Here is an 18,778-nt window from a genome sequence, read left to right as displayed (position 1 = left end):
GGTAGGTCCCAGCAGAGCCCAGTTGGACCCGCATGACTCACCTTGAAGAGAGACGTCTGCGCAGAAACCAACTGGATCCGCAGGACCCACCATGCTCAGAGACGTGACGTCCTTACGCGCAGTACGCAAGCTGTTCCCGCAGGAAATGCCTCCCAATGGTGTACTCCGCCTGTTCCCGCAGCTGCGGATACAAGCCATCAGGGAAGGCCACCCGCGCAGCAAGGCTACACGCACAAGGCAGTTAGCTCTCAATAATTCAGTAGTCACCTGAAGGAATGAGCAAAGCCGGGAACAATCCCGCACAAAGGCGGGAGGGGGAATACTCCCGCCCAAATGAGCCAGTCCGTACGATACTGGAAGATCTTTTGTACTGTACCTGACGAGGTATGGGCAAAAGATCTGACCAGAGATACGACAGCCCATTGACAACAGTATGGCGAGCAGCATGCTCTTGTACTGTATGTCACTATTAGCCGCTACCTACTCACCAACTCCTGTCATACCACGTGCATAGCCTACAGTTGGTGGAAAAGGAATAGTACACAGCAGGCCTGGTCACTGTTAGCCGCTGCCTACCCACCAACTGCCAGCATGGCACGTGCGTAGGCCACAGTTGGTAGAACAGGAATACTATTCAGCCGGCCATACCCTCTTGGAAACCTACCTTCGGCTATAAATACCCCAAATGATATGATCATCTCATCTTATCTTGTATCTTACATCTTATACCTGATATCTGCTCTAGCAATCTCTTAATATACATTTATATTCAAGAGCAATCTAGTCTGATTCTCACGCCGGAGGGTGTCACAAGGAGGAACCCCCCCCCTTCTCAGTGACGAGCTTACGGTGTCTGTTTTGCAGGTTATCAGAAGAACCATCTTTGCCGGATCTAACCCCTCATGGGAAACATCTATTTAACCCCCAGATTATCTGTAATCTGCCCGGGGTAACTTAGTGTTTCTTCACATGTGTTTCGGTTTTGCTGTTAAAAGTATGTTACTTAATTATGAATTTTATGTTTAATTAGTCTGCTTTAATATATAGTTTTATATTATAAGGTTTGTGCCAAAATAAAGATACAGAAGACAATAGATCCACTTTCTATGAAGATCTTATTTTTTTCTTATTTATGATATTATAATATTATTATTAATAATAATAATTGTGAAGAATAATAATGTATTTACTCCGATTTTTGAGAATTTGTCACTGTTCTGTGAATCTGGGACACCGATCTGCAAAATCCAACATTACATCATGTATTGTTCATGAACATGCTACTAGGTAGTACATAGTACAAAATTAACAAATTATTTATAGGGATGTGATCCTCCCACACCACCCCCATATGCCTATACGGCTCGTATAGGCCAATTAACAAATTATTTATAGGGATGTGATCCTCCCACACCACCCCCATATGCCTATACGGCTCGTATAGGCCTATACGGCCGTATAGGGTACACATGCCTGACAAAGGGACAAAAAAACAACTTTTTGCAGCCTATACGGCCGTATAGGCATACGACCGTATAGGCATTACATGTCTCGTATTGCATTCAGACAAAAGCATAAAAGCTATACGGTCGTATAGGGCTATACGACCGTATAGAAAATAAAAGCTATACGGTCGTATAGGGCTATACGACCGTATAGAAAACATTTTCAGAAACATTCAGACTACCTTAATCGCTGCCGGAAAACGATTTAAAGAAAACCTCAAATTTTGGGGTGTATTTTTATTTTAATGTATGTTGACTAGATGTTAAAAAAACCTCAAATTTTTATTATATGTAAGCAACAAATATGCCTAGACAGTCTTGAGCTTTTGACGAGCTAAGCTTGAGCTCAACATTTAAACCCGTTAAGATAAAAGAACAAAATACGACCCAGATAAATCACATATATTGTATATATGGTCATCATTTTTTTTAAAAAAAAAGTGTCTATAAACGAGCCAAATACGACCCGTATAAATCACATATATTGTATATATGGTCATCATTTTTTTAAAAAAAGTGTCTATACGGCCGTATAGGCCATACGACCCGTATAGGCCTATACTACCTGTATAGGCCTATACGAGGCACAATAAACGATGGCAGACAACCTCTGACACGATTCATGTCCTATACGACCGTATAACCCTATACGAGCCGTATAGGACAAAAAATGGTGTGGGAAGATCATGGGTGGTGTGGGAGGATCCCATGCCTATTTATATCAGGTTTTTACACTAGTGATGCAATTTTTTTTACCGAATAACGACACCAAACCTAGGGCTGGAAATTTCCGACACGAATCTGTTAATACAACACCGCACGAATATTAACAGGTTTGGGTTTGAGCTTAATAAGTTTCGTGTCTTAAACAGATCTGTTTAAATTCATGTCCTAACAGTTAACATGTTAGTAACTTGTTTTATATTTTTAAATAAAGACTTTTGTGGATATTATGAAAATTTTGTTTCACAGGTCATTTCGTGTAAACCTGTTTCTAAATAGGTTCGTGTTTCGAAAAAAATGACACGGTTAGTTATCGTGTCGTGTTTTTTTTCTAACACTACATGTAATTATGTCTTATCGTGTCGTGTCTCACATAGTCACATGCTATGCCAGCTTTCAACGAACCGATACCATAGGTATTCTTTTTTTTCATATTTTCGGTATTTTCAGTAATGATGTTATTATAGTAAAATGTTCATCCATAAATTACTTAACTAGTTAAAATATTTTCAAATCTTATAGTGAGACATGAAATATATGAATTTGTGACAATATTCTGACCTTGTTTGTAAGTATTATAAACATATGTTTCAAGCAGATTCAATGCATTGATGGGATAGACAATGATCTTCTTGTGCACATGGTCTTCCATGTTTGTTTCCATAACTCATATGATTATATAAATTATATACATTATTATTATTACCTTCAATCAGCTGACTTAGTATTTTTTAATTAATTGCACCTATTTGTCTGTTTCTGTTTAGTTAAACTTTAACTGTAAAAATATAAAAAACATACTTCAATTTAAAATCTTAAATGTTATATACACTCATATGCAAGCAGACAGTTTTTCATTTAATGTGCCATCAAGATATGCTGTGTGATTACCCTACCTTAACTCTAACGTGAAGTCTGTGAAAGTGACTGCAGGTTAATATATTGAAATATATTCTATATATATATGATTATATCTTATCTTTGTAGCTCTCTTTCTTTCATTTTCCTCAAAATATGATCTGTAAGTGTGGTCTGTAAAGTGCATATTAATACTCTTTAAGCTTCAATATATTCTTAGTGTTTTTTTTTTTTTGATAATGTTAGGATGTAGGCATCAAAGTGGTTAAATTCAAGAGAATTAATACTTGTTTTCAGATCTGTGTGTGACTGTAAAGAGTATGCTTTTGATCAGCTTTATACTTTTTTGATCATAATATTATTATCTTTATCTATGTGTAACAGCATCTGATCCTATAATAAACTGATATAAAGACTCATAACTGTATTGATCATATTGTCATATGATCAAAGGCATCAATGTGGTCAAACTCAAATCAAAAGATTGAGAAGAATGTTGGTTCTAGATATAGATCACCTACACCGAGGCGTTGCGCTTCACCGAACACATCAAGAACATTTACCAAAACGCCCTTATCAACGAGAGCGTTGTCCACCGAAAGAAGACGGCCCGTCACACCACAATCACCATCATCATCGTCATCGTCATCGAACCCATCCACACCGGTCCATGACACGTCGGTTAACGTTGACCTGGCAGCCCGAAAGGCTGCAGTTGGTGGTAAATTACCAGAAACGTTATGGCCGTCACGAACGCGTAGTCTAAGTGTTTCTTTCATGTCAAATGCATTTTCGCTTTCGACAAGTAAAAGAGAGAAACCGCCACCTCAGGCTCTTACCGACGGCACGCTGAAGCCGTCATCAAACGTGTCGGTGTCACAAAAACGAGTGTCAACACCCGAGAGAAAACGGAGTCCACTTAAAGGCAAAAACGCCATTGTCCAGACAGAAAATCGGTGGCCTGGCAAAACAAGCTCTAAAGGTTTGACCAAAGGCGTTGACTTTCCCGACAAGTCGATGAAAAATTTAACTTTACCAAATATTAATGTTAGAACACACTTGGAAAAATCTGCAAGTGACAATTTACATAGAATGTCTAATAATATTTCTTCAAGTTTATCATCAAGATCTCAATCTTTACCAGCTAATGGATCGGCCCGGTTGCCTTCACCTTGTAAGAAACCGGGCCTGGGCTCAAAATCAAGGCCCATAAGCCCGGCCCCTTCTAAACGGGCTAGTGCTAGTCCTTCTCACATTAGGCCATCTAGCCCGTTGAGACAACCCTGCAGCTCAAACAGAGTTTCGGTTCTTACATTTGTTGCTGATATTAAAAAAGGTAAAAAAGTTAATGATCAGATTGAAGATGCTCATTATTTACGGTTACTTTATAACCGACAACTTCAATGGCGATACATTAATGCCAACGCAGAAGCCGCCTTTAAGTATCAGAAATCAACAGCTCAGGTTTGTACTTATTTTTTCTATTTACATACTAAATTTATTACCGTGTTACATTTTAACTAACAAAATATTATATTTCATAATACAGACATCTCTATATAATGTGTGTAGAAGTACATCAGAACTGCACGCTTCGGTAGCCGCAAAAAAGATCGAGCTTAATCAGTTGAGATTGAAGTTAAAGCTTTCCTCGTGTTTAAACCAACAAGTAAGCCATTTTATTTTAACTTAATTTTATTCTTTTATTTTAAAATATTTAACCGTGACATCTTTGGTTCAGACGGGCTACCTTAATGAATGGGCTAAAATTGAAAACGATCACAATCTTGCACTATCTGGTGCTATTGAAGATCTAAAGTCAAGCACTCTTAGACTTCCTGTAACAGGAGGTGCAACGGTACGTCATTCGTTGAAAAAATGTTTACATATGTAACAAGTTTTAACTCTGAATTTTATATATTAATAGTTGAAGTTTATAAATTTCCAGGTGGATAATCAGACTATGAAGTCGTCTCTTCGGTCAGCACTCGAGGTCATGCAGACAATGGAGTCCACTATGCAGTCTACTATATCAAGGGTATGCAAGTTTGTGTGTGAATATTGTTAATTGGTAGTATAAGATCTTTTTAAATTATTAATTAACAATTCTTAATATTTGTATACACAGTTGGAGGAAAGTAATTGTTTGGCATATGAACTTGCTAATGTAGTGGCACATGAAAGAGCTCTTATTAATGAATGTGAAGCTCTCTTGAATTCTGCAGCTTCTTTACAGGTAAAAAAAATATTTACTGTGTCAAATATGATTAAATATAAGGTTAATACCATAAAAATTAAAAACCAACAAAGTTTAATCTTTTTGTTTTTTTTTAATGTTGGTTATATGCAGGAAAATGAGTACAGCCTTAGGACACATCTAGTACAAATGAAACAAGAGTTGACAACTCACTGAGGCGTGGAGCAACGAGTAATGTTACTTAACGATAAAGAGTTATATTGGTGAACCCGAGATTACCCTTCTGTCATCTTGTGTGTGAAGAAAAATATCGACACACGTTGTAGTACAAGACACGATGAGTGTATAGGTTTCCTAAGAAGCGGAACATTGTAATATGACCATGAATGTCACAATTATATACTAATAAAGAGTGTACATATTAGGCACATGAGAAATCAAATATTTTTAGTTTATCGGTTAAGCTAGCTGAATACTGGAAGAGCACAAATAAATAATGTTTTAAAGTAAGAAAATGCATCAGATCAGCAGTCCATTCACGTGTTTGACCGGTAAAATCAAAAGTCCAAACCCGGATTTATTATAGTTAATTTAAATATATAAATATTAAAAGTTACAATAATAAGTAAGTTATTAGAGTAATAATAACAAATGTAATAAAAAGATATTCAAGCACAATTGCACAATAGTACGGTCACATTAGGTCTCACAAGATTGAGAAGAATATCAGTTCTAGATATATATAGATCACCTACACCGAGGCGTTGCGCTTCACCGAACACGTCAAGAACATTTACCAAAACGCCCCTGTCGGTTCCAACAAGAGCGGTGCCCGTCACACCACAATCACCATCATTATCGTCGTCGTCAAATTATTAAAGTTTTTTAAAATTACATAAACAATAATACTTTTTATTAAAATTCTTTACCGTTGAAAGCAAAAAAACAAACAAAAAAAAATATTTTTAATTAAAAAATCAATCAATCAATCAATCAATCAATCATACCCAGTAAAATCCCACCGACAGCAAAACTATAGGTAGGGTCTAGGGAGGGTGGGATGTAGGCACACCGTACCTCTATCCAAAGGAATAAAGAGGTGGCTTCCAGAGAGACCCTCGGCTCTAAGTACATGTGTATGTGTATGAGTATGAAGCAAAATAAAGGAAATCAAAGTTTAACAGTTATATAAAAACTACTACTAATTATAAAAATATTAATAATAAGGTCACAGTTTAACAGCTATATAAAAGCTAATAATAATTATAATAATAATAATATATGTAAGGGAAATACCATTATGGTATGTGACCTAAATAAGTCAAGTCTAAGCCCTAAGATATTCAATTCTCTCTAAAAATCCTTAACTTTAATTCTACTTCTCCACGAATTCCTATCCTCAACCATGTCCTCGGAGAGGTTTAGGTCTATCAAATCATGCCTAATTCTCTCATCCCAAGTTAATTTCGGTCATCCTCTACCCCTCCTCCCCTCTATAGTAATGTTTTCTACGGATCTAACAGGATTCGTCGTCTGTCTTCTCTTTACATGTCCAAACCATCTCAATCTCCACTCTCTTATCTTGTCTGCTATGTTCGCCACCCCTAATCTCTCGCGAAACACAACGTTTCTTATTCGGTCTAGCCTTGTGTGCCCACACATCCAACGTAGCATTCTCATTTCTGCTACCTCCATATTCCGCACTTGTGCCTTCTTGATGGCCCAACAATCTGTTCCATATAGCATTGCAGGTCTAACTGCCACTATATAGAATTTTCCCTTTAGTTTAGTCGGGAAACTCTTGTCGCACAATATACCTGTGGCTGCTTTCCATCTACACCATCCTACCTGAACTCGGTGGGTCACATCACTGTCTAATTCCCCATAGCCCTGCTTGCGGTGCGCACATATGATGTATATATGTGTGAACCCTCGGGTGGGCAAAAGTGAAATTGCACTAATTTTGACGTTATTTTACTAATCTCGTGAAAATAACGTTAAAAGTGACGGACGGTTAATCAGGCATCATGTAGTGGCGTTGATAGCTGAAAGATAAGGGTACATGCACCGATCAGCCGGTGTCCCGATGATTGAGTGCTATGTGCCTTATGTCCAAGGCTTGATGCAAAACTACTATCGAGCCGGGGGTCTCACCGGAAGCAGCCTCTCTATCCCTATCGGGTAGAGGTAAGGCTGCCTACTTCTTACCCTCCTCAGACCCTACCATAGCTTTGCTATTGGTGGGATATACTGAGTACGATGATAATGATGATGATTAATTAAAAAATGAAAGATAATAAAAGTGGGTGTTTGAAAATGTTTTCAAAAAATTCATATGGAATTTTCCTCTTTCCTTGTCCGAAATCAACGAGTTAATTATACTATTCTTCTTTGGTATATTCAATTCTAGTGAATTTTGTATCATAGCACGAGTCTGGTTAAAAACTCCAACCTAACCCAACCCCAATTTTGTGCACAAGATCAAGTTTGAAAAAACTAATATCTTTGCTAATGCTAAGTTTCATTGTAAACATTGTCAACAACGTAAAATAGGCTTAGTATACCTTACTTAGACATAGTCTTCTCTTTCGATAGAAAATCCTCCATTGGGATTGGATTATAATAAAAGTAATATATCAAGACCCTTGACCCTTCTATTTTAAAGAAAATTCTTCTACATTCTCTTACATCTGACTACTTGTTCTATTTAGATTATTTGCTTTACATCATTGAGAATTCCATTCGAAAAGAAAAAGAAAATGGTCTTTATTATGATAATCAAATGAAGTCTTTACTGTAAAACTTGACTCAAATAATGATATAGAAGTAAGAAACTCAAAATTTAAATGAAAAATTAATTGTATTGGGTCCATTAATCATATTTACTTTTATGAACAATGTCACGTCAGAACTAAACATCGCACCGAAAATTTTATACATTAAACCAGGCACTTGGACTCAAGTCCGTGGTCAGTAAACAGATTCAGCAATCACCACTTTGATTAAAAATCATAATAACATGGACGGACCCACGTGCAGAGTCTGCCACTTTCACCTATCATACCAAACAAAAAGTGACCATGAGCAGCCAGAAAATTAATCATTTGGGTTCAGACTGACTGAGTCCGTAAGTAAATTAAGAGAATGTGTTACATCGGAAAGGCCACAAAGATCTTCATCTTCCTCATCACTGCTCTCATTTTGGGCTTCGGTCTCCTCCGCCGTACCATTCACCCGAAATCACACAAATGCTCCGCCCAAGAATCATGTGATCAGTCTCAACTCTATCCGCCGCCGTCTGTTGTAGGTCCGAATACCGCTCCTTCGCCGTCTGATTCGAGTGCTGAGCAAACTCCGCCGATGGTTGTACTAGCTCCGCCTCCGGGAGTTTGAAGGGTAATTTAATAATATCTGTTATTATTATTATTATTATTATTATTATGGGTTGAGTTATAATAAGAAATTAGTTTTACTATGAAGATAGAAAATAATCTTGTCCATTCATTTTAAAATTGAATGGTTGAGATTATATTAGAGATCATAAAGTGTAAAACAAGGGTAAGAGCATAACAGAGATAACACATTTGTTGACTTTCTCTCCCCACGTGCAAGGCACATGTCAAATACCCCATCATTTTAAAACGTCCATAACTTTTTTATACGACATTTTTTTTCAAAACAATTTCACCATAATAACGAGTGTTTTTTTATCTTTTATATGAGTATCATATTGCTTTATAAAAATAAAAAAAAAATTCGTGGGTTTTTACAAGGTGTGTTTTATCATAATTGTGTGTTTACAAAATTGTGTTATACAAGTGTGTATTTTTTTTTGGCTCATCATATATTCATTTTTTTTTGAGAAAATATTGATCCTTTTATATATAACACAAACCGAACAACATCTGGATAATGGGTAAGCGAGCAACAAGCTGCGCCGCTATCCCATTTTGAATCGCAAAGCCTATTCTACTAAATATAAATCCTTGGTTCCTCGGGCTCTGCGAGTCACTGTGGACCACCTTCTGCATAGTGTAATGGGTAAGCGAGCAACAAGTGTGTTTTATTTTTTCATAGTGTTTTTTGCATTGTGTTTTTTACATTGTGTTATTTAATTGTGTTTTTTATTTTCATAGTGTTTATTCCATTGTGTTTTTTACATTGTGTCTTTTTCATTTTGTTTTTCATAGTGTTTTATTTTCCGACGAAATTTCCAAAGACTTTTCCGGCAATGTGGTGGCGGTGGGCGGTGGTAGTTGTAGGAGATGAGTGAAAATTTAAGTGGGTTTTAATTAAGTGGGTTTTTGAAATTAAATTAAGTGGGTTTCAATATTAAGGTAGTAGACTAAAATACCCTCCTTCCTAGCCTTCTTAGGAAAACCAAACTTCTTATTTGATCATTTCTCTTATTATTATTATTATTATGAGTATGACCACTTGATTTTGATTTTGATTTTGATCAGAGGTGGGCAAATAAACCGGTTAACTGAACCGATCCGAAAACTGAAATGGTTTGAAACCGTAGATTTGGAACCAGTTTGTAATTTCTCCACAAAAACTGGTTGCAAACCGGTTAACCGAAACCGATCAATACCCAAACCGAAACCGATCATAAACCGGTTTTGACTTTTATTGGCCAATCCGAACCGGTTATAAGTTTTAAACCGGTTTATGCACCTCTAATTTTGATGATGATATCCTGAATTTTTTTATTCAAGGGTTACTAATTTGGAGGATCAAATTGGTCAAAAAATTTTCTTTGTATTTTAGTAAAAAACAATTTCAACTATTATTATTATTATTAGGGGTGTGCATGGGACGGTTTTGAGCCAAACCCATAATCATAACCTATACGTCGGTTAATGGATAACCATAACCATAACCGACCCGTTATGGCGGTTTTGGTTAATCGGTTTTGTAGGTTATAGTGAGTCGGTTATGGGTCAGTTAGCCGTAACAAAAACAATGTAATTGGGCCTTAAAATTTGTTACCACTTATTACAAATAGTGACATGACATAATCTAAGAAAGCATGTAATCCATAATATTAATACCAAATATTCAAAAAAGAATGACATAATATAATCTAACAATGAAATTCAACTTAATTTGACAACAAATGATGAACCAAAAACATCAAAATGATATAATCCAACAACATGTTTGATGATAGTTAATCCCAAACATATTAAACATATTGTTGGTTAAATAAATGGGTCAGTCCGGTTATAGCGGTTTTGGAATTATCTTTAACCAAAACCGATCCACATGTTATGTCGGTTATCGGTTAAAATTGGTTCGGTTATGTCGGTTATGGTTCGGCTTAACGGTTATGACAGTTAAGTTGCTCCCCATAATTATTATTATTTAACAGACTAATCTTTAAATGATTAAGAAATCACTGAACGGCCCCTCTTCCCGACTTCCCGTGATCTTGTCTAAATACGGCCCAAATACCTACGGTTTCAAGTAACATTCTTTCATAACAAACTAAACTATTAGTCGAATAACGAATGATTATCTTATGGGTTCATTTATGATCATTAACTCTAACTAATGGATTTCGAATGTTTGTCAACATGTAGGGTTTAATTACCACTTTAGTAGATTTAATTACTCGCAAGAAATCAACTATCCAATTCACATGTAAAAAACTTGCCTCAAACTTCAATTTCACAAGAATGCTGCTGAGAATATTTGATCAAAGTCGCGAAAGCATGATCTGAATACGAAGGACATCTTGGTGAAAAGGATTAAGCTATTCATTCATATGACTATTTATGTTCATAAACCTTTAACTTTGGTGTTTCAATAATAATCTAACTATCTTCAATTATACCATGATTACAAGATGTTCGATTGGAGGTAGTTGGCGGAACCCTAATCTGGTGTTCTTGATTGGGTTACAAAACTAGGCTAGGGTTTGAAGACGAAAAACATTACTTCGATTTCGTGGTATGCGATTCCAAATGGAATTATAAAATTCAATCGCACAGGTTACAATTTTGTCTAACATCAAGTTTTACATTATTAACATTTATAGTCCTTAAAATTTTTCATTTTTGTTCTCAAACTGACTTATTTTCTGTTCATTTTATTTTTACATAGTTCATATCATGAACATATTATGTGTTAATCCAAATAATTAAACGAATTGTGTCAACAAACTGTTTTTTTTTTCATGATAGCTTTTATTGATTTAAATAAACCGACGATCTTGTTCGATTTCAATCGGTTTCTCTTAAATAGTTTATGGAGTTGTTCGTTATCGGGTTAGACAAAAGTTCGACTCTAATGGGTCATATCTGAACGGGTCGTCACTATTAGCCTAATCCTCTTAATGATATTCACAATTTCTGTGCGGATGCTAGGTCGGCGACAAAAACCAAGCCATAGGCAAATTTTGTGAAGATTGAAAGTCTTAGGCCATTGCTATTAGGTACGATCCGTTGCATTTTGTTACCATATTTCTTCTTTTTTTTATATGAATTTGGTACTTTGGTTTAGTTTAGGTAACTTAATTGTTTGATTTTTGGTGACATAACTTTCATTTGTTTGTTTTAAGTTCGAATTGAGAATCATAGTTATGCTTGCTATTCAAGTTCGCGTGTTGTAATTCTTTGAGGTGGTTTTGTAGATCGGTGCTAAGATTATTGAGTGAAAAAATATTCCTCCCTTGAATTCTTTCTACCCATTGCTTTAATCTAAAACTCTTTCTTAGGGGTTTAATCTAATGGAAATTGGAGAATGCGCATTTAGAAATGCTTGGCTGCTAGCATGCTCACATCAATTTTATAACTGTTTGAGATCCTAAACTGTGTGGTGGTAAATTCAGAATTAAGATCTTAAAACATTATAGTTAAAGAATAATCTTTGCCTCTTTGTTTCTATGTGTGCGTATGATTTGATTGTTCTCATCTAATTTTTTTTATTTGATTTGAGTCCGCTTTCAATTAGGTTAGGTAATGAGGTTCGTATGTGTTGCGATGGCATACAACGGCGGCGGAGCGGTGGGCATATGACGACGGTTGGGGATAACTAAATCAATGATGTGTGTTTTTTATCTAATCAATCTTTCTATTTACGCGGTTGTCTTTTGTCACTTCTTTTTTTGTTTTTTGGTTCATCTGTTAAAGATGATGTTGGGGTTCAATGGAGATTAGTGTTATATGAAGTTCTTATATGTAGACAACTTGCTTTGAAACACCATGCTTGGATCGGGTTTCATCCAGGGTCTCACTTCAGGTTTATACGCTTATTTAAAAAATGGTTTTTTGTTGTAGAAATAGACTTTTATAGACTTTATAAAGTTATGCTATGAGCCCATTACTGAGTTTTTATTTTCACTTGAATTGAATGTAGGGATGAGCAAATAGAGTTTTATAAGGACATGACATTTGAGTTGGTGAGTACTTTTTTATGTAAAACACATGTGATGGTTTATGCTAAATAGAGCAATAAACTTATAGATTTTTTATAATAAACATCAATAAAGTGTAAATTGGTATATATATGTATAACTTACTAATTAATGTTGTTGAAAAAATTTTCATTTGGGTGATTTTTAATTTCTAAAAATTTTGCTTTATAGTCGTGTATAGTTCACGTGGTTTCATGTTTTTAATATGGTTTTTTACTTTACTTATTTTTCTTTAATGTGTTTTAAGTAATGTAAGTTAGGTATTTATGTAAGTACTTTATCATGTGTAACTCTAGGAAGCGTGGCTGACACAAACCCAGAGACAACCGGAAGTCGAAAAATGGGTGTTAAAATGGGTTAGTGTCGGAATGGGTTTTAGCAAATTTATTTTGGGTCAAAACTGGTCCTAAGCAAAATTAGTTCGGGTCAAAATGGGTTCTATGCAAAATGATTTCATTTTAATCTGGGCCATGTTGATTTAATTTCAATCCGAGCCATTTTAAAGAAGCGTCATTCGGTTTGGGTCAAAACGGGTTTTGGTGAAAACGGAATCGGGTTAAAATTAGTCATTTTACAATTGGTTATACTCCATAATATATCAAATACTATTTTGACTAGATGTCTAGATGAACATTTCTTTCTTTTCCTATTCATTGTATAACCTTGAGTTTGTAGTATGGAGAATATGCAGAACTTCGAGAGTAGTTAAAAGTATCAAGAGGATCAGAGGTGGTATCCAGGAGCTTCATGGTTGGCTGAACATGGTAGGTCTAAAGGTGAACAGATAAACAATTTGGCTTCTTTTAATTTGCAATTAGCTTTTAGTGTATGTTTTTAACTGTAATTGTGTTGCACTTTGAGAGTCAGCTTTAAAACATCAGTAAAATCATCCTTGGTCACCACGTGCAGCAAAGCACTGGTACAGAAATTCATTAATTAATTTTTAATTATTAGCTTCTTATATTGTCTTCACTTAGTATATGAAACTAAATGATAATATTATATTGTTCTACATGTTTGTATTGCTTCCTTTGTTATCAGATGAGTCATGATTTTTAGATATACATATGGTTTTAGGACACTCTAAATGAACCGAATGAACTTGAATAAGTGCATGTTTGTGTTCGTTCATTTAACTTTAAACAAAAACCGATAGTAAATGAACCAAATATTTGTGTTAATGTGTGTTCATTTAAAAGTGAACATGTTTGTGTTCGTTTGTTAAAAATCATCAATAGGATTGTACTAACCTTGAATGCCAAAAACGAATCAATAGGGCTGTACTAACCTTGAATCGAAGAATAGAAGCCTTTGTTTTCACTGGATTAAACGAAATCAAAAGGGAGCAGGGGTATAGAGTTACGATCAGTAATTTAGGATTTAGGGTTGGAGTGATGGTAGGCGACGATTGTATTAGATGGGTTAGGGGTCCAGTATTGGAGTAAGGAGATAAAGGATGGTACCCATCAAATATCCTTTTGAGATTTTATGACCCGTGTAAGGGTTAAACGGTTCAAAAACGAGCTAAATCAATGAAAGCTCTCCATTTTGTTTGTGTTTGATACCCTCTTTACCTTAACATACACCGTATTAACATATATAATAACATTATGTAAGAGTAAAGTGTAGTACATGAGGATCAAATGTTTATTTTATAAACGAATGGAACGAACACGAACTACCCGTGTAATACACAACAAAATAATTTTTAATTTAATTTAGTTAAAAATACGTTCGTACAAATAATAAATTATAATCAACCGAAATAAGAAATGGACAAATATTTTCATACAAAGAAAAAAATCGTTACAGGAATGATGGTCATTATGTAAGTATTAAATCTAAACTTAAACTCCCAATTATTAACACACCCATCTCAATCCAAAGACGTCAAGGAAAGGGTGGAGTTTGATAGGATTCGAGAAGAGAGAATTCCAATGTGAAGAGGATGGACAGTGTGAAGAGATAATCAGTTTGACCCGATTAAACCCATCAGACCTATGACCCGTGAATTTTAAAGCATAAACGGGTTAAAATCGGGCTAAATCAATGAGAGCTCAGCGTTTACAAATAAAGTAATTTGGTGACTCAATAGGATTTTTTAGTAGACAATTATATAGATAGTTGACTCTGCAATTTGCATCTACTTCCTCCCCTAAAAATCTGTTAACATCAAATAAAAATTCATTCTTTGTAAGTGCAGTGTCTCCTCTAAAAATCTGTTAAAAATTCATTCTTTGTAAGTGCAGTGTCTGCTTCCTTTGGAGTTGTGGAAGGTTAGTAAAGGATTAGGCATTGAAGGATAATAGCAACCCAAATTATCAAACACCGTCGTGATGAACTCAATATAGCCACCACCAATCATCCTACAAATTAACATAACAAACTAATGTATACGTATTATATAAAAACAAAACTCGGTTAAATAATAAAACAAATAATTAAAAAAATATATAATAATTGCAGCAAGCCCATACAAAACATACAAGAAACCAACAAACTAAACTTCATATAAGTAAAAAATATAATAGTGATCCAGAAAATGAAATGAAAACGCATACGACAACAAAACAAAATATGCATGCCTGTTTAGAGCTCATTGAGGTGATCTTTATATAACTTGTCCATACGAACGTAAATAAAACAAACGAACCAACCTCAATTCCAACTACAAATATAATATACTTTATTGATTGATTTAACTTTCAATTTTAATATCCAAACATATCGTACATGAAAAACACATATTCGTAATAACCCGCGTAACACGCGGGCTAAAAACTAGTAATATATAATTCATGATTCATCTCCAATCTCCATTTTTGAGTTTGTTTCACTTTCCATGATCTTGCTGTGTCGAAACTAAGATTTATGATTCGGTTTCTAAGATGAGAGTGTTTACAAAGCATGCGACAAATTAAAAAAAAAAGGAAGAATTCTCAGTGCCAATGTGTCATTACTTAACTATGTTTTACGAATTACACATTAAAAAAGTTTAGCGGATACTACTGTTAAGGATGTAAGCTAGCGTAACCACTAATGTGCTACTTGAAATTGGCTCGTTAAAAGCTTGAAATGGCCTTAGCTTAATGAGCTGAGGCTAAATTCAAGCTCATTGCCTCATTTAACTAATCAGCTCAAGCCTAAATTTGAGCTCCTTTAATAAACGAGCTCGAACACGAGTTTTGCATACCGAACTTGAGCCCAAACGAGCCTTTATGTATTTAAATTATATAAATTTATTATATAATTAATAAATAACTAAATAACAAATTTTATTATATATAAAGTCAAGATGAAGTTAGCTTGATGATATGTATTTTGTTAATTATAAAGGTTTAATTACACACACACATATTTGTTTTTAGTCACTTTGCAATTATATTTTTGTAATTAATTATTTTAATTTAATTTACAAGAAAGTTTGCTATATTCATTCAGAAATAGTTGAACCTATTATAATCCATTTGTTCTTTCATGTTCATTTTTGAATGAAAGATAAATTAATCTACTTAATGTTTTATATTTGTTTATTTGTGTTCAATTAAGTTAGCTTAGAGCATTCACAGTCCATTTCATATCTATATCCACATAATTACAATAAAAATCACTATATTTTATCTTTCATTTTTAAATAAATAAGATTTTTTATACCTTTATCATTACCTTTTCACTCCTCTACTCACAATCACTTTCAGAAAATATTAATAAATTATACGGTGTGAACAGTGAAAGCTCAAATTTGTAATATGACCATGAATGTCACAATTATATACTAATAAAGAGTGTACATATTAGGCACATGAGAAATCAAATATTTTAAGTTTATCAGTTAAGCTAGTTGAATACCGGAAGAGCACAAATAAATAATGTTTTAAAGTAAGAAAACACATCAGATCAGCAGTCTCGTTTACGTGTTTGACCGGTTAAACCAAAGTCCAAACCCGGATTTATTATAGTTAATTTAAAATATAAAAAATATTAAAAGTTACAATAATAATTAATTTATTATAGTAATAAAGAAGATATTCAAGCACCATTGCACAATAGTACGGTCACATTAGGTCTCATCTCGCGGTATTAAATACATCAAAATCTTCGTTCGGCATAGACACAGGCCTGCCCTAAAAGTTTAGCCTAGATCCAAGCCCAGTTTATAAACCATAAAATTTTGGCTAAAAAATGGTACAACTAATTATTTGATTGTACCGAGTTATTCAACTGGGTTGACTAGTTAGCTCTATAATTTCATAAAAATGGTACATTGTCGCCACTAATACTTAACATGATGATGTTCATGATAGTGAGGGCCAGGGGTGGCCTCGACCCTTGTTTTTCCGTAGTAGTGTAAATTTACCCATACGTCCGAAAATTTGTATACGTAGTGTAAAATTACCCGTTTTTGACCAAAAATTTTAGTCTACCCCCTCGTTTATGAAATTTTGTATATATTTTGAGCCCCCGGCGTTCTCGTCCAATATTCGCCACTGATAACGTTAGCATTCAACTTTTAGCGATGCTAGTTATGTGGCATGAGGTTTTAGCGGTGACAATTAATGACATGTCATGTGAGCTTTAGAGACACCTTTTTTTAGCATCAACAAAGATTTGTTTGTAATAACATCGAAGCTTTATCAACGACATTTTAGAGGCGGCATCTCATCGCTATTGCCTTTAAATGGCGAAACCTTGTAGTGATATACAGTTTCAACTCAAAAAATAATCTAAAAGTGCACGATTCCATTGTATAGGAAAGGTTGCTTGGTTATAACTAATCGGTTGAATAGTTTATGAAATGTTGCTAGGTTAATATTTTTAATCAGAGGTAAATATGGGCCGCTATAAGTAAAATTATCTATTGCTTGAACTAGTACGATGGTAGGAGTTAGGATGATCGGTGATACCGACTGTTCAAATTGCAAACCGTTCACCCTGGGTTAAAACGTACCGGCCACTTGCCTCGTATCCAATATAAACCGGTTTTTTAACACAACGTTTACTTCAATATTAAAATATGCTTAAAAGATATTCACAATTACACTTATGAATGCCTAAATAAACTATTTGTTGGTAATTCTGGACCATATTCACAATTTAATGAATATCAAAGGATCTAAGTTGACAAATCAATCAAGCTAGTTTAATTATATTCTAATTATAATATAATTAATATAATAATTTCTTGATCACCAAGTAAGTTAGTGTTACATGTAAATATATGACTCCAACTTGAACATCACAAGAATTAAAAAAAGTCGGTGGATTTTTAAAAGACATTTAATACTTTTCAAATAAGTCATTCATTCATTCAAGAATCTGTCTTTGTTTTCTTGTTCTTGATATCAAAACTGTTGATATATGTATTTAATACCATCATTCGATCAACTCACTATGTCCGATGATATATGTAATGATTTGTTGGCTGATATCTTTTCAAGACTACCACCCAAATTCATCATCCGGTTAAGATCACTCTCCAAATACTGGCATTCTCGTATCGCTACCGCGGACTTCATCCGCAATCACCACCTTCGATATTGTTCTAAAACCCCCAAAAAATTCCTCATCAAACACCTTATTAATTGCGGAGACTGTGAGTTGAAAAACATCTATACATTACATCCTCCCGGCATAGACCAGTTGCCGTTGTATCCTGAGTCGAGTTCCTGGAGTATACATTACAGGTACACAGTACCTGGAGTCGAGTTCCCTTACAATACCGACACTGAAGTTGTCGGTTCGTGTAACGGAATTATCTGTTTCCGTTACCACGAAATTATTATGTTATGGAACTTGTCAATTAAGCGGGAACTTATGGTGCCACGTCATCCTTGCTTAAAAAGCACTTCAAGATCTTTTAGGGTTGCTTTAGGGTTTGGTTTTGATTCCATCACTGATGATTACAAGCTTGTGGTTTTATCTTACTCCAAAAGACACAAGTTAGATGACATAATGCTTATATATACTCGTTGAAAACCGACTCGTGGAAGGCGACCCCTTCACCGCCTTCCAGGTTTTATCGTGTGAAGTCGAGGGCGTGTTTATTTAATGGAATATTGCATTGGGTGGTTAATG

The 18,778-nt window shown here is 34.7% G+C and overlaps 1 protein-coding gene across 1 annotated transcript; it reads left to right on the top strand.

Moving 5' to 3' along the window:
- Nucleotides 1–3,070: 3,070 nt before the first annotated feature.
- On the top strand, nt 3,071–5,730 carry LOC143567299 (AUGMIN subunit 8-like). The gene is made up of 6 exons (XM_077053756.1): nt 3,071–4,550; nt 4,636–4,755; nt 4,828–4,944; nt 5,035–5,124; nt 5,215–5,322; nt 5,437–5,730. The coding sequence occupies exons 1-6, from the start codon at nt 3,546–3,548 to the stop codon at nt 5,497–5,499; spliced, it is 1,503 nt and encodes a 500-aa protein (XP_076909871.1). The 5' UTR covers nt 3,071–3,545; the 3' UTR covers nt 5,500–5,730.
- The last annotated feature ends 13,048 nt before the right edge of the window (nt 5,731–18,778 follow it).

The sequence above is a fragment of the Bidens hawaiensis genome, unplaced genomic scaffold (genome assembly GCF_021521415.1).
Source record: "Bidens hawaiensis isolate Kalapana, Puna unplaced genomic scaffold, B.hawaiensis_p1.1 tig00001236_1, whole genome shotgun sequence".
Classification (NCBI taxonomy): Eukaryota; Viridiplantae; Streptophyta; class Magnoliopsida; order Asterales; family Asteraceae; genus Bidens; species Bidens hawaiensis.
The sequence above is the reverse complement of the archived record's forward strand: the minus strand, read 5'-3'. Positions and strand labels throughout refer to the sequence as shown.

Coding starts and splice junctions, on each gene's coding strand:
- LOC143567299 (XM_077053756.1), top strand. CDS start 3,546: ATGTGGTCAAACTCAAATCAAAAGATTGAGAAGAATGTTGGTTCTAGA. Junction 4,551..4,635: donor ATCAGAAATCAACAGCTCAG/GTTTGTACTTAT, acceptor TTCATAATACAG/ACATCTCTATATAATGTGTG. Junction 5,323..5,436: donor ATTCTGCAGCTTCTTTACAG/GTAAAAAAAATA, acceptor GGTTATATGCAG/GAAAATGAGTACAGCCTTAG.